This window comes from Aspergillus pseudodeflectus, assembly GCF_044049435.1.
Source record: "Aspergillus pseudodeflectus strain CBS 756.74 chromosome Unknown BJX68scaffold_1, whole genome shotgun sequence".
NCBI lineage: Eukaryota > Fungi > Ascomycota > Eurotiomycetes > Eurotiales > Aspergillaceae > Aspergillus > Aspergillus pseudodeflectus.
Window position 1 is genome coordinate 690,676 of NW_027263777.1, and position 14,238 is coordinate 704,913.

General features: G+C 51.5%; 6 protein-coding genes across 6 annotated transcripts; 1 reads left to right on the forward strand and 5 right to left on the reverse strand.

The window, feature by feature from the left end:
- Positions 1 to 18: 18 nt before the first annotated feature.
- Positions 19 to 1,747, reverse strand: BJX68DRAFT_251505 (cytochrome P450; the record flags this gene model as incomplete). The annotated part of the gene is made up of 3 exons (XM_071042394.1): positions 19 to 1,179; positions 1,232 to 1,507; positions 1,571 to 1,747. The coding sequence occupies 3 exons, from the start codon at positions 1,745 to 1,747 to the stop codon at positions 19 to 21; spliced, it is 1,614 nt and encodes a 537-aa protein (XP_070905612.1).
- A 441-nt stretch (positions 1,748 to 2,188) lies between these two features.
- Positions 2,189 to 4,092, reverse strand: BJX68DRAFT_222750 (argininosuccinate synthase). The gene is made up of 8 exons (XM_071038033.1): positions 3,924 to 4,092; positions 3,822 to 3,863; positions 3,743 to 3,763; positions 3,612 to 3,683; positions 3,426 to 3,550; positions 2,795 to 3,363; positions 2,668 to 2,743; positions 2,189 to 2,612 (listed from the first exon to the last, which is right to left on the reverse strand). The coding sequence occupies exons 1-8, from the start codon at positions 3,979 to 3,981 to the stop codon at positions 2,325 to 2,327; spliced, it is 1,251 nt and encodes a 416-aa protein (XP_070905613.1). The 5' UTR covers positions 3,982 to 4,092; the 3' UTR covers positions 2,189 to 2,324.
- Positions 4,093 to 4,187: 95 nt separating this feature from the next.
- Positions 4,188 to 6,399, forward strand: BJX68DRAFT_222758 (NADH:flavin oxidoreductase/NADH oxidase). The gene is made up of 3 exons (XM_071038034.1): positions 4,188 to 4,563; positions 4,612 to 4,994; positions 5,100 to 6,399. The coding sequence occupies exons 2-3, from the start codon at positions 4,815 to 4,817 to the stop codon at positions 6,192 to 6,194; spliced, it is 1,275 nt and encodes a 424-aa protein (XP_070905614.1). The 5' UTR covers positions 4,188 to 4,563; positions 4,612 to 4,814; the 3' UTR covers positions 6,195 to 6,399.
- On the reverse strand, positions 6,393 to 8,058 carry BJX68DRAFT_251508 (putative salicylate hydroxylase; the record flags this gene model as incomplete). The annotated part of the gene is made up of 6 exons (XM_071042395.1): positions 6,393 to 6,442; positions 6,503 to 6,834; positions 6,900 to 7,638; positions 7,688 to 7,745; positions 7,798 to 7,879; positions 8,012 to 8,058. 6 exons carry the CDS (start codon positions 8,056 to 8,058, stop codon positions 6,393 to 6,395), a joined length of 1,308 nt encoding a protein of 435 aa, XP_070905615.1.
- Positions 8,059 to 9,890: 1,832 nt separating this feature from the next.
- Positions 9,891 to 11,318, reverse strand: BJX68DRAFT_222763 (basic helix-loop-helix domain-containing protein). The gene is made up of 2 exons (XM_071038035.1): positions 10,850 to 11,318; positions 9,891 to 10,796 (listed from the first exon to the last, which is right to left on the reverse strand). Exons 1-2 carry the CDS (start codon positions 10,962 to 10,964, stop codon positions 10,036 to 10,038), a joined length of 876 nt encoding a protein of 291 aa, XP_070905616.1. The 5' UTR covers positions 10,965 to 11,318; the 3' UTR covers positions 9,891 to 10,035.
- A 560-nt stretch (positions 11,319 to 11,878) lies between these two features.
- BJX68DRAFT_260346 (uncharacterized protein) lies at positions 11,879 to 13,347 on the reverse strand (the record flags this gene model as incomplete). The annotated part of the gene is made up of 2 exons (XM_071043866.1): positions 11,879 to 13,213; positions 13,288 to 13,347. 2 exons carry the CDS (start codon positions 13,345 to 13,347, stop codon positions 11,879 to 11,881), a joined length of 1,395 nt encoding a protein of 464 aa, XP_070905617.1.
- Positions 13,348 to 14,238: the final 891 nt, after the last annotated feature.

The following is a 14,238-nucleotide window of genomic DNA, read 5'->3' on the forward strand; positions in this document are numbered from 1 at the left end:
TCAATATCGGCTGGGTAATCACCACCCCTCAAGAGGCGTAACCCTCGCAAGAACCCCATCCCAGGGCGAGATCGTCGCACTCCGCTTAAGCTTGAGCTCCGCATCCGGATTCTTCAACTCCATATGGAATCGTCCCACGGTGGCAGCGACAAGAGAAGCCAACTCGGCTTTGGCGAATCCCTGACCGATGCAGCTTCGCGGGCCGTGTAAGAAGGTAAGAAGGGCATAATTACTGGTCGCCCCGCCGGTATTGGCTTGCCCAGGAACAAGCCATCGCTCCGGGTCGAATTTGTCCGCGGTAGGTCCCCAGAAATCCTTGTGATGGTTGACGACCTCCGCAGAGATGATCAGCTGCACGCCCTTGGGGATCGGGGTTCCGGCGAGCGTAGTATCGTGCGTAGTATCGCGCATCGTCAGAGGTACAGAGGGGTGGAAGCGGAGGACTTCGTTGCAGAATGCATGGAGATACGGGAGTGAGTCCAAAGTGGCTGCTGTGATGGGCTCTGGGTTTTCGACTGAGATGGGAGGAAGATTGGCGCGGATTTCTTCGCGCAGTCGGGTTTGTACTTCAGGGTGCTTGCAAAGAGCATAGACGGCCCATTGTAGAGCGGTTGATGTAGTTTCGTGGCCTGCCGCTAGGAAGGTCATCATCTGATCGACGAGTTCCTCGTCGGTAAAGTTCCCGCTGTTGACCGCGACAGACAAAATGTCCTTTCCAGTCTCTGCTTGTGCCGGATTGTGCTTAATGGCCTCCTTTTGCTCGTTGATAAGCTGCTGTGCCACGCTCCGAACATAATTGCTACCTTCCAGTATATCACGGTTGCGCTCTACCGGTAGAGCTTGGATTGGCTTGACGTTGCCCATGACAAAGGCAATGACAAACAAAACCTGGAGCCAGACTGGGGCTTCCTTGAGCACTCGGTGATACTGTGCGGCTAGCTCATTCTTAGGGTCAGCGAGGGATCCAAAGTCTCGGTTCATGCCTGCGAGGCCAATGATATCTAGCGTGGCTCTACTCGCCCATGCCCTTATTTCGACGACATTATCTTCGCCACTTCCGCGGCTCTTTAGCTCGTTTTCGATACATTTGACCATTTCAACACTCTTACTCCAGAAAATCGGATAGAGGTCCTTGATATGGCGGTACGAGAAGGCAGGCATGAGGTTCTTCCGATGTCTCTATTGGAGGCTCAGCTCGAGTCCTACGGAATCGAAGCATGAAAAAACTCACCTTGTGTTCAAGCCCCTCTACAAGCAGTATGCCAGATTTGCCCGCTATACGGCCCAAAGAGCGGCGCATCATTGCGGGCTTCTCAAACTCGTACGAATTCTGCACGAGCAGTTCGCTCAGCGCCTTTGGGCTGTACACTAGAACTCGTTCCATATTCCCAAACAGATAGTAACGGAGCAGCCCGTTGTTCGGCACTGACTTGGTCCATTCAATCAGGTCTTCAAATGGCGTTTGGAGCAAGTATGTGCTTGCGTTGCCTGTGATCCATGATCGTTTCTGTGTCGGGTCAGTAAAGCTGACATATCACCCGAGAGAAAATGTGAGTAGCCTTGCACTCACGGGCGGCGTGGGAATGTGTTTGATGGGGGTTAAGTATTTTGGGTATAGAAAGGAGAGGTGGACTATACGAAATGCAGTCAAGGCTGAAGCGAGGATGAAAAAGGTAGAAAAGCTAGAAATAAAGAACGAGTATGCAGCGACGCCAACATAGATCATTCCCCAAGGTGTGCGAGCCATCTTGAGACGATAGACCTCGAGGCCAAGGGATGAGAAAGAAATGAGGCATAAGAAGACATTAAGAAAAGTGGTGAACGTCAAGAAATATGGCAGCCAATGACCACGTGGGGAGATATCAAGAAGGCCGATTTATAGTAGCAGACTTGTGCTCAGAAAGGTGGGCGGGCCTGTGAGTCTGGAATGACTAGCCAGACAGGCAGAAGTTTCATGACACACCCCCTTGCGAGCGGGCGCTGATGGCGTCGGTTTAGTGTGCTGTTCACGGGCGCTGATTGGCGTTGACTGCGACGACGGATGCGACCGAGCCAACAAATCTGAGACGGAGGATAAAGCGATTGGATCCTGCCAGACTCGGTGCCAGGTGCTCAACAAAAGCCCGTAGTACGGTAGTACGTTGCGAGGCTGTGCTTGGTTTAGCTGGAACGCTTGGTGTTGGTGGAGTTGCAGAGGATCGCTTTTCCTATTCCATTACAAAGATTGTCTAACACTGCCATACAAAGCCCATAAATCGCAACAAGCCTTCCCCGAAGGCGCTTTTCAAAATCACATTCATTATTCATACCAATATTCTCGCATCTTACATCTTCTCACCAGCAGCCTGCTTCATCTGGCCGTACTTCTTCAGACGGATAGCAGACACACCAATGAAACCGGTGGTCTCGGCGGGCGAGAAGTCACCAATCTCGTCCATGCTGGACTCGGACATATCGTACAGCTTCTCGGTCTCGGAAGAACGACCAAGGATGATCATGTTGCCCTTGTAGGCGCGGCAGCGGACCTTGCCGTTGACGGACTTCTGGGAGGCAACAATGGACTGTTCGAGGAACTCGCGCTCGGGGGAGAAATAGAGACCGTTGTACAGAAGCTGGAGAAAAGATGATGAGTAAAAAGACGGCGGAACGATGTGAGGAAAGACAAACCTTAGAGTAGTTGACGGTGACGAACTGATCACGCAGAGCACGGACTTCACGGTCAAGAACAAGACCTTCCAGGTCACTACCACCGATGTGTTAGCTCGTAACTATAATTAGTGATGTTGGGACATACATGTGAGCCGAGCGCAGGCAGGTAAGACCAGGGGTCTCGTAGCAGCCGCGAGACTTGATTCCGATGAAACGGTTCTCGACAATGTCGATACGGCCGATACCGTTGCGGCGAGCAATGGCATTAGCAGTCAAAAAGAGGTCAACAGCATCGGTGGCGGTCTTCTGCTCGCCGTTCTCGGTGTACTCAAGCTTGACGGGAAGACCCTTCTCGAAGTGGACGGTGAAGTCCTCAGGATGGTCGGGGGCGGAGAGAGGGTCAACAGTGAGCTTCCACATGTCGGCGGGAGGAGTGATATCGGGGTCCTCGAGAATACCAGCCTCATAGGAGCAGTGAGCCAGGTTCTCATCCATACTCCAGGGCTTGGACTTGGTGGAAGTGACGGGGATGTCCTTCTCGGCAGCATAGGCGAGGAGATCGTTACGGCCAGCAAAACGCTCGTAGAAGACGGGGTCACGCCAGGGAGCAATGACCTTGATGTCGGGCTGAAGGGCGTAAAAGGCGAGTTCGAAGCGGACCTGGTCGTTACCCTTTCCGGTGCAACCGTGGGAAACAGCGAAACATCCCTCCCTCTATTTTGCGCAATGATAAGCTTGTGCTCCGAGGTATAGCAGGGATATCAAGAAATACTAACGCGGGCGACGTCGATCTGGGCACGGGCGATCACCGGACGAGCCAGAGAGGTACCAAGAAGGTAGACATTCTCGTAAATGGCGTTGCAAGCAATAGCGGGGAAGCAGAGCTCCTCAACGAATTCCCCTATACGCCACAACGTTAAACAACGGTCTCTTTGTTTTATAATCAAGGCTATTGTACGTACGGCGAAGGTCGACAATCTCGGCCTTGACGGCACCGAGCTTCAGGGCCTTTTCCTTGATGGCATCGAAATCCTCTAGGGCGGAGTGTTAGAACGAAAGTAGCGGTGGAGGACAATCGTCGTGAATTCTGTACCTTCTTGGCCAACGTTGGCAGCTGAGAGCTTGTTAGTACTGAAGCTGAAGCTGGACTTATCAATTGATCAGAAACTTACTGAAAGCGACGACTTCGTAGCCCTCATCGATGAGCCATTTCACTGTGTGGTTTAGATTAGTTGGAGCACGTGGGGAAGTTGACAAAACAGGTGGAGGCTAACAGATGATGCTGGTGTCGAGACCACCGCTGAAGGCGACACAGATCTTTCCTTTGCCCATTTTGGATTCGATTGAAGCTGACAATTGAGTGAATTGGAGTAGTGATTGAGAAGAAAGATCAGGAGAAAGAGATGGGAGAGAGGAGGGTCCGAGGTCAGGAGATAGTTTGAGTCACCCCAAAGAGAAAAAGTTTTGGCGGGACGCGGCCCACGGAGGAGACGCGCTACTCCGAATCATTGCTTTAGCTCCTTGGCACCGATAAGAGTCAATTTAACGTCGCACTCTTGAGGCTCGAAGATTTAAACAAGCTTGCATAAGATGGTTCCGAATCTTCAGGGAAAAGTCGTGCGTTCAGGAGTTCATTGCCGGGTTGACCCCTGGGATGCTGTACCTGGAGGGCGACTCGGGCAATGCTGCTTGAGACGGTAGTCCGCAAATCGCAAGATAAAAAACAGGACATGACGTACTGTCACTACTGTACAGGGTTTGGTTTACATCTCAATCATCCATTAACTATACTTTACAGAGGAATGTATTCTTTGTTTGGAGTGCTTGCCAAATAGTTGTGTTTCGCCCTGTTGGAACACTGGTTGTATTTCCAGCGCTGCCCTCTGACCCCGCGGGGTGAGCTCGAAATATCCAGTGAGTCAATAGCTCCCCTACACACAAAACGAAAGACTAATCTAACAGCCGGCTGGCTCCGTGTCAAGGTCGCATTGAGAAGCGATATTTTGCATTTCGCATTTCGCAGCCAGATTCTATCCGGCGTCGCCGTTTTCATCTCGGCGGCAATTCCTGACATCACCATGATACTTGAGCGCCCCCGGAAACCCCTCATATTGGGCTACAGTTGATCAGGAATTGCACCTACAACAACTCGACAACCATCAGAAATGGCTTCCAACTCAGCTCCCAATCTTGAGGTTAAACCCGCCTCTGGGGTCCCCTACTTCACCCCTGCTCAGGAACCTCCTGCGGGAACTGCAGCCGATCCGCAGTCGGACGGAGCGGCCATTCCCAAGCTCTTCCAGCCTCTTAAAGTGAGGAGCCTCACGTTCCACAACCGGATCGCAGTGCGTAACTCCTAGTTTCCTACCCCTTTCTAACACATTTGGTCCCGATCGAGGAACCACAGATACTTTTGAGAATTTATCGCTAACTCTTAACCGCGTTACCAGCTTTCGCCCCTATGCCAGTATTCTGCCGACGATGGCCACATGACGGACTGGCACATGGCCCATTTGGGAGGAATTGCTCAGCGAGGCCCTGGATTTCTCATGGTAGAGGCTACTGCTGCTGTGCCAGAAGGTCGAATCACTCCGCAAGACCTAGGTCTCTGGAAAGACTCCCAAATCGAGCCGTTGAAGCGTGTGATTGCGTTTGTTCACAGTCAGAGCCAGATTATCGGTGTCCAGATCGGTCATGCGGGGCGGAAAGCTAGCACTGTCCCACCGTGGATATCATTTGGCGATACTGCTACCGAAAAACAGGGCGGATGGCCAAATGGTGTCAAAGGCCCGTCTGATATCGCATTTGCGGAGCGCTATCCCAAACCCAAGGCAATGACAAAACAGGATATCGAGGATCTCAAGGTCTCGTGGGTGGCTGCTGTTAAAAGAGCCTTGAGCGCTGGTGCTGACTTTATCGAAATTCACAATGCGCACGGCTATCTCCTCATGTCTTTCCTATCTCCTGCTGTCAATACCAGGACTGACGAATACGGCGGTAGCTTTGAGAACCGCATCCGGCTTACTCTTGAAATTGCAAGGCTGACAAGAGAGGCTGTGCCAGACCACCTTCCGGTCTTTATGCGCGTGTCTGGCACTGACTGGCTGGAGGAATCCCAGCCTGATCAGCCAAGCTGGAGGCTAGAGGACACGGTCAAATTAGCACAAATCCTTGCGGACAGTGGTACAATTGACCTGCTTGATATAAGCTCCGGTGGCACCCATTCCGCTCAGAAGATCCACGCCAAACCGGCGTTCCAAGCTCCATTTGCTGTCGCAGTGAAGAAAGCAGTTGGGGACAAGCTACTTGTTGGCACTGTGGGAATGATCGAAAATGCAAAGTTGGCAAATTCATTGCTTGAGTCAGAGGGCCTGGACATTGTCCTGATAGGCCGTGGTTTCCAGAAGAATCCGGGTCTGGTGTGGGCATGGGCTGACGAGTTGGGCGTGGAAATCTCCATGGCGAACCAGATTCGATGGGGATTCTCGCATCGTGGTGGGGGCCCATACTTGAGGAAGAAGTCGGCCCACGGCGCCGGCAAGTAAGTATTAACTACAAATGTCTGGATCAAGATCATGCCAAAATTCGAACAGAATTGTTGCGCTTTCTAGAGTACTTGCTCTTATTGAGTGAAACTATGATTTGCACGAGCAGTCCAGTCAAGCCAAGTCTATCATTCGTATGCAAAATAAAAGTTCTAGTTGATACACAATCGCCGTGCGAATCAAACAATGAATATGTAACTACAGGTGATGTTGGTGATAAAAGTCTGAATACGCGCTTGCTTGAAGCTCTTCAAGGTGTTAGTGCTTTGATTTTCAGCCACAACTCGACTCAACTTGAATGAACTCACCTTCCCACGTTTGTACCGCTGCCTTCTCTGCATCCCATCCCCACAAGAACTCCTGTGTCTTTCGATCCGACCACTTGTCTGGATTTTCTCCTCCTGTCAACGAAGCCCGGAACTGTTCATCTCGTGCAAGCTGCTCCGGGCCGTCTGGAAGGTGCAGAGTGATGCGATTCAGCGAGCCAGACTGTTGAACAGTATTTGCGCGCTCTTGGCGAGATTTCTCGTATGCCTTGAGTGCCAAGGGTATTTCCTGCTTGGAGACGATTTTAGAGAGCACTATACCCAGAGCTGCTGCATCCTCGACTGCTTGAGCGGCACCTTGGGCGACGTATGGCCTGGCAAAAACTCGGGGTAAGTCTCAACTTCATCTCGTGTCTTCAGTATACAGAGGGTTTCTTACAGCATAGGATGGCAGGCGTCCCCGATCAGCGCCACAGAGCCCTTGATCCACGTCTTCAGCGGCGGATGCAGACACAACTTCCACTCTAGCACCTCATCATCCGGAACCAAGCCGATCAGTTTGGTGACTATCGGATCCCACCCCTCATAGTCATCTACCATTCGCTGTTTCGAACCTTTCGTGGTCCAAGACTCCTCGATTCCGTGCCGGTCAGGGTGAAGAAGGACAATATTGTACAGTTCGTGGTTCCGGACGGGATACGCGATCAAATGTCGTTCTGGACCAAGCCACCGTGTGGCTTCTGGTACTTCGATAAGCTTTTTCAACTCAGGGTCACTCTCCATCACACTCCTTGTCAGCATGATCCGATATGCAGCATCTCCGGTCGCCATAGGTTTGGAAGCATCTTCGCCTAGAAGGTGATCTCGAAGAGCTGATTTGATGCCATCAGCTGCAATGACAATATCGGCTCCGACAGCGGTGCCGTTAGCCAGTGTTACAGTGGTCGACTCAAAATCAACATTTGTGACGTGCGAGTTCACGCGCAATTCAACATTCTCCAGCTCTAGTGCCTTCTCGACCAGCGCATTGTGGAGATCTGCGCGGTGGATGACCACTTGCTGGCCGAAGGTCTTATTCACAGGCATAGTACCCAGAAGGCTTCCGTCCTGCCATCTCCTTACGTGAATCCGCTCTAATGCGACGTCTTTGGCATGTATTAATGGCGATACGCCCCATCCTAGGCTTGTTAGAGTCTCACTGCCTTGGCAACCTCGACCAATACTTACTGTCGAAAAGTCTTAGCATATTCGGGGAGACCTGGATCCCAGCACCAACTTCCATAAGCTGATAGTCTGTTAGTGCCCTCGATCCCGGTGGGTCTGATATGAACACAGACCTTTGGTGCTGACTCTAGGATCGTGATGCGGTGTCCTCGTAAACCGAGCGTTAGAGCTGCGGCAATGCCACCAATCCCTACGCTTGTCAGATACTCTCTTCCAAGTCAGATAGACCATTCACTGGCCAGAGTCTCTAGTACGTACCCGCGCTACAGTCATGAGGTTAGTGTTCATGTCCCAGAATTATGGTCATTCCTAAACCAATGCACTCACCCTACAATGACGACGTCCAAGGGTGTCTTAGCCTGCGTGATATCCATCGCGGCAGATCAATGTGATGTCGACTCTCCGGTTTTCTGAATTTGAGACGCGGCACTGGCTGTGATAAGAAGGATTTTGAGCTCCTCAGCAGCGAAAGTTGAGGTATATTTCTCTTTAATTGCACAATTTGGCCCGGCTATGGCTCGAGCCGGAGTATCTGGGGTAAGGGTAGGACAAGTGAACAGGATGGCCACCATCAAATATGGGGCGAAGAAGCTTGAAATTATATCCGGAATTGAGACCTCACCGTCCGCCCACTACGCCGAAGACGGTACCCACTTCATCGTGGATACAGATATACCGGCACAATCACTGGTCAGTCAGTTCAGAGCTCATCCCATAGAGCGGAACGAACTGTGAGGGATAATGATGTTCATTCTTCATCTTCACCAGCCCTCTATGCGTGCAATGCAGCTCAATGGGGTTTGCCACAGCGCCAGCAGCAACTTTTCAAACCACTGAGGTTGGGAGATACGGCTAAAATTTTCCCTCACAAAACTCCTACCAAGAATCGATTTTTGCGAACTCCAATCTTTGGTTCAACCAGCGGCACCGGACTAGAACGCCTCCTGGGACTGACTCGGCCAATTTTTATCGAATCATCGTTCTTCACATTATATTGCGGACCCGGACATTGAGTGCACTTTTTCGGCTTTTTCAGAGATTGCCATTTGCCGAGCACACCGTTGCCGTCTCCATATGGGACCCGCCACATCTCCTATCGGACAATACTCATTATTATTATTTTGCTTGACATTTGCTGACAACCACATCGAATTCAAGATTCCCGTTTGCGGCAATGACATGTTTGGTGCATTGCCGGATGGGCATTTTGCTTGGCTTGGTGAATCCGAATGATCACAGCAGCATAGCTCTCGCCTTCAACCCTTTACGGCAAGCTTTCCGGGCAGGCTTTCTTGAAGTCTAGATCCAGTGACTTATCAGGTACAAAAACAATTCACGCGGAATTAAGCATGCTGGAACTTCAATATATGCGAACAGTCGAAGTGCTTAATAGTCGCTGAAATAGCATTAGAGGCTTTGCAGGGAGGACACCCGCCACGGTGCCACCATAGTCACAAGCTCGCTGTGACCCTTGCATATTGTCGCATCCCCCCCGGTCTCCCAAGTCCCAGGCTCTTAGCATCCCCCCCGGTCTCCCAAGTCCCAGGCTCTTAGCATCTCCACCCAGCCCCAAACCAGCCATACACAGTTGAGCTTCTCCTCCCCGAAGGCTTGCCTCTCGTAGGCGAGCCCCAGTTCCCCGGGACCGCTGGCAACTGTAGATACCTTATTCAACAGCTAATTTGGAGACACGATAGCGATAATGGAGACTCTGCTTTCTTAGTGCTCCGGGTCAGAAGGTATAGCGAGCTAAATACAGAGATAATTCTCGTCTCAACATCACCTTAATCTTACTCTCAACACGCTGTGCGTATGGCCAACATGGAATACATGATGATCCCCAATCTTCAGGAACCAGAATCCAACCGGGCCAGCCCCACGATGCAGTGGAGGGACCGGCACCGACGGGATCGACAGAACTTGCGGTAGACGGGGCACCTTTTGCTTATAGTACTCTCGAGTGCTGCATGCCTAGCCATCCTCAAATGCGGAGCCCGGCACTTAGGACTCAACTGCCAGTGCCGTGTGGGGGATGGCTCCCACAGCATGGAGTACCTTGACGCGCCTTCTGTGCCTTCTTCATTATTGATTCCTCGGCAAGTGCTAAATATCACACCCTACTTAATGATGGCCTGGCTAGGCTCTACCTATGGATTGCTGAAAAAAAGAATGATCCGTGTCGTTCAGCAACACAATATGGTACTGTGCCCTAGGTATGGATGAAACCAACAATCTTTGTTATATAACACAGCATCTTTGGTCATATCCTGTTTTTTCGCTCCAAAAGCAGCTGTATTTCATGATAGAGGTCATATCTAATACCGTCGCAGAATAACCTGGTGACTACAAGTTTACACCCTCTCACTCTCATCCTCCTTTAGATATTCTAATTGCTCCATCAACCTCCGATTCCCTTCTGTCAACTCTCCCAACCACTCCGCTGCCCGCATCAGCACCTCACTCTTTCTCCGCCGCTTCGGACAAACACCCGGCACAAGCGCACATATCTCGTCATACAGCTTGCTTTGCTGTGTCCGCCGATTCCGCTCAGAGAGGATATGCTGCAGCCTTCGCCTGGATGACGGCCTTGCACCGTCTCCCCGCTCCTCTTTGAAGCTCCTCCGCCTGCCACCGACATTATCAGGCTCCGGCTGGGCACGTTCTGCCTCCGTTGCATCTTGCGGCTCCTCAACTGAGAAATCGACCCAACTCATGTATAGCTCTGTCAAGTTATTCTCCATTGCGTCGTGCGTAGGTGTATCCGGATGTGGAGAGTAGCCCTCAGGGCCGAAGGAAGGGTCGGAGCCCCATGATAGGGAGTGGGATGGTGGTCGCGGATCGTGAGTGGTTGGACAGGGAGAGGTGAGACCGGGAGTATGTGTGTCGCGCTGGCTAGGTAGGATTTGGTGACTTGGTACGGATGACTCTGGAGAGCTCACGTAGGCGAAGTCTACGGGGCTAGGGTCTGAAGGATGGAATACGTTGCGGCGAGGTCGTTTTGGTTCGGGTTGCAGGATTTGCGTGTCCTCGCTCGAAATTGATGCGTATCGATCTCGATATGGTCGGTGAAAACATGGAGGGTTAGGCAAAGATGGGGCATCTTGGTGAGTGTCTTTTTCTGTCAACCTCGGAACTGATCTGAAAAGGCTTGGGAGAACGCCATACTGGGGTCAAGATTTTGGGTCTCAAAAAATTGAAAGCCAAATGGTCCCTCTGTCTGTTGCGTTTGCAGATCCTCCCTCCGTTGAGGTGGAGGATTTGGAAGCCAATCAGAATTCATCTCGCTGATAATGGTTATGCAACTTTTCTTACTTCAATCGAGCCTAAGAAGGAGAGAATCACCCATATCGTGATAGGGAAAAGTGTACCCTGATAAATGGGGCAAAAAAAGCACACCGAGTGCAATCTCGCCATGAGCGCATAGGCTGTGCCGAAGTATGACTGCCTTACAGGCTGTTTCAGGTCACTGATTTCACCACCTCAAGTCCAACGGTCGATTCGTACCTGCGCCACTTGGCTCTGGGGAATTGGGGCAGATCATAGAGGCTGCGGTTTTCCGAGGAACTTGCACGCCAGCATCGACCCCGTTCGCCCATCGAGAGCCTCGACTCAGTGTTGCTATTCTAAGATAGAGGACTGGCCATTGTCTACATGGGGGAAAGGCTGCTCATGGTAGAAAGTTATTTTAAATGACAGGACACTGCTATGCCAGTTGGATTATTGTTGTGGGTCGGAGGTTCCTAGGTTAGTCCTAGGTTAGTGCGTCTATGATAGTCTGAATTGCATGTGTTCCTCCCTCCCCACCAAAAGTACTATCGCCACGAATGAGGTCAGCAACTTGAATAGAAGGTAGACTCGAAGGTATATGTATCTGTATATAAGTAATATGTATCCGTTTATAGATTATGTACACCCATCAATCTATAATGTTCAGAAGGAGTGGTATCATTTCCAACGCCAAGAATGAATGAACGCCCAGCATGTTCAAAGATAAAAATAATGGCTCTTGAGAAAGGAGTATAGAATGTATCATGCAAAAATGCGATTTGTGGATGCGTGAATCGAGCTGTCGTGAGATCATACTCTTTAGTTTGTTGTGTGATGTCAGAGACGGGTTCGTAAAGGGCATATGCGAGTATCGTGTCAGAAGCGAACAGGAAGATGTGTATGTACAATGAATGAGAGCTGATATGGTTAAACCCGGAACATTAATCGGAGTCGACTTGGCCGCTTCTTCTTGTCTTTGGATTTCTTGTCCTTCTCGGAATGTCGGGATTCGGCAGTGGACGAGACCTGTGATGCGGTTTTGGACGGAGCCCGCGAGGGAGCTTTAGATGAAGCCTTGGATGGAGCTTTCTTGCTTCGGGACGAGACGACTGATTCTGGTGCCCTCGTGTCCGCTTTCGAGGGCGCATGATGGGCCCGAGGAGCGCGCGAACGACGAGACCTCCGGGAAGACGCTCTTGACTCGTCGTCATCGAATTTGAATCGAGGGTCCCGGGAAAGTCGTGCAGTGGTGACATCAATACCGGACATCATTGCTGCCCGTGGGGTGATGAACTCGCCGTCCACAGAGGTTCCGGCACTCTCAGCCTCGGCGTCTGCAACACCACGGCGCCACATTTCCACGGAGCTGAGGCAGTCGGTGTTGAATTCTATCATCTCGTCCATGTGTGCCGAGTGCTCAACCGCCTCCACTTCCGCTCCTTTGTTGTTACTGGAAGACTGCATTTGCTTAACAATCTTGTAGCCGCCAAACATGACAATCGTGGCTGTGAGGCCGACACCGGCCGCAATCAGGAATTGGGGGCTGGCAAGTAAAGCCCAGACAGCGGGAGCGGCGGTTTTCAACATAGCGAGGGCAGAGGGTGCCATTTTGGTGGCGAGGTTGCTGATCTCTGCCAGGGTAAGTGCAACGGCCGCCATGGCGTCGGGGTTCTTTTGAAGATGACTGATGGTAGCTGTCGCAGTATGTTGCACACAATTGGCTTCTTCCAGCAACCATTGGGCTCGGGTCACCAAGCCACTTAGTTCAGGATCGTCAATTGTCTGCAACTGTTGGCCTCGCCGAGGGGATGGTTGCCTGGCTATGGCTGAGGGATGGAACTCGCCGTATGCCAAGTCCATATCTATATGGGCGTCGGACTTGGAGCGAGAGGTGGGAGGGCGACGATCTTCCGGTTGGCGCACAGCAATATCATGATGCGTATGGCGTCGGACCATCTCCCCTGGGGGTCCATAGATGGATTCTGCCCGGCCCTGAGGCGAAGAATGCAGGTCTTGCTCATAGACCGATCCGGCGCGAGAGCGATGGTGATGTCGATGACTGGATTGATGGTGCCGCGAGCGACTCCTTCGCGAGGAGGCTACCGATGGTGAGTCGTCAATTGTATAGTTCTGCAGAGCTTTTAATGCTTCTCTTTCTGCAATCTTTTCGGCAATTTTTGCATTGCGCTCAGATTGGACTTGGGCCTTGCGTTCGCGATAGGCATTTTTGGCTTGGTTGAAAACCCCAAACAGATGTTTACTCTGTTACCCAGCCTAGATTAGAATCGACATCTATAGCGCGGGTACGGAAAAGGACAAAGGTATCGGATACGCACCGTACTGACAACCTGCCCGGATTTATCGATCACCGCAATCGTCTCACCGAACGGAGGCATGTTGGACTAGACCTTTGTTGGGAGGGAAATAGCACGAGCCCAATGACCGCCACGAAAGCTCCCAGCGATCGGAACAGTCTGAATGACAATCAAATGACGAGGAGCATTGATGAATGATCGGCGATATAGGAAACGGAATTGTCGGACGAGCGGTGTAGAGCTGTTGAAGGGCTAGATGGATGGACAATGTCGGGATCCGGTGGAGAAAGATTGCGAACCCCCCTCAAGTAGCTACCCGCGTTTCGGTCTGGAGTCTGGACCTTGGATTGAAGTCCTGACAAGGCTGATTCGGGCGGCGGATAGACGGCGTATTAAATCGATCGAATGACTTGGGAAAGTTGGTGCCTGGAGCCAAAGTTGTACACCAGAGCTGAGATCGGAGCTTATATGCGATTGAGAAGGGCGAATGCCGGAAAATTGAGAATGTGTATGGACAGTGACGACCGCGCCACTGCGGCGTTTCCGATAAAAAAGATACGGGAGAAAATGTAGTTTTTGCTTCTCGTGTTGAAGGGGGCTGGGGAAAATAAGGGAAACGAGTGGGCGACCCAGGCGCCTAAAAAGGCACGAAGCAACGAACAGGAGACAACTCTGGAGGAAGTGAGAGGGTGAGTGGTTGGGTGCCGATGAAGCTAAGAGCAAGGCAACAAAATGGTGCTCAGACTGCGCAAGAGCCCGTCTGAATGGCTGTCAAGTCCATAGCCGATCCGTGGGGATCGAGTGGTGAGTTGGCTTCCTCTGGTGCGTTCGTTGGAGTGAAGCAGCATCGTGGGATTGGCCGAGATTTCTTGGGTACCTCGTTAGGTACCTGGTGTCGGGTACTCAGCAGCGTTCAGACATGACTTGGAGAGTTGACGAGTAGAGCCTGAAGCCGAGCCCGTACCTCTGTCG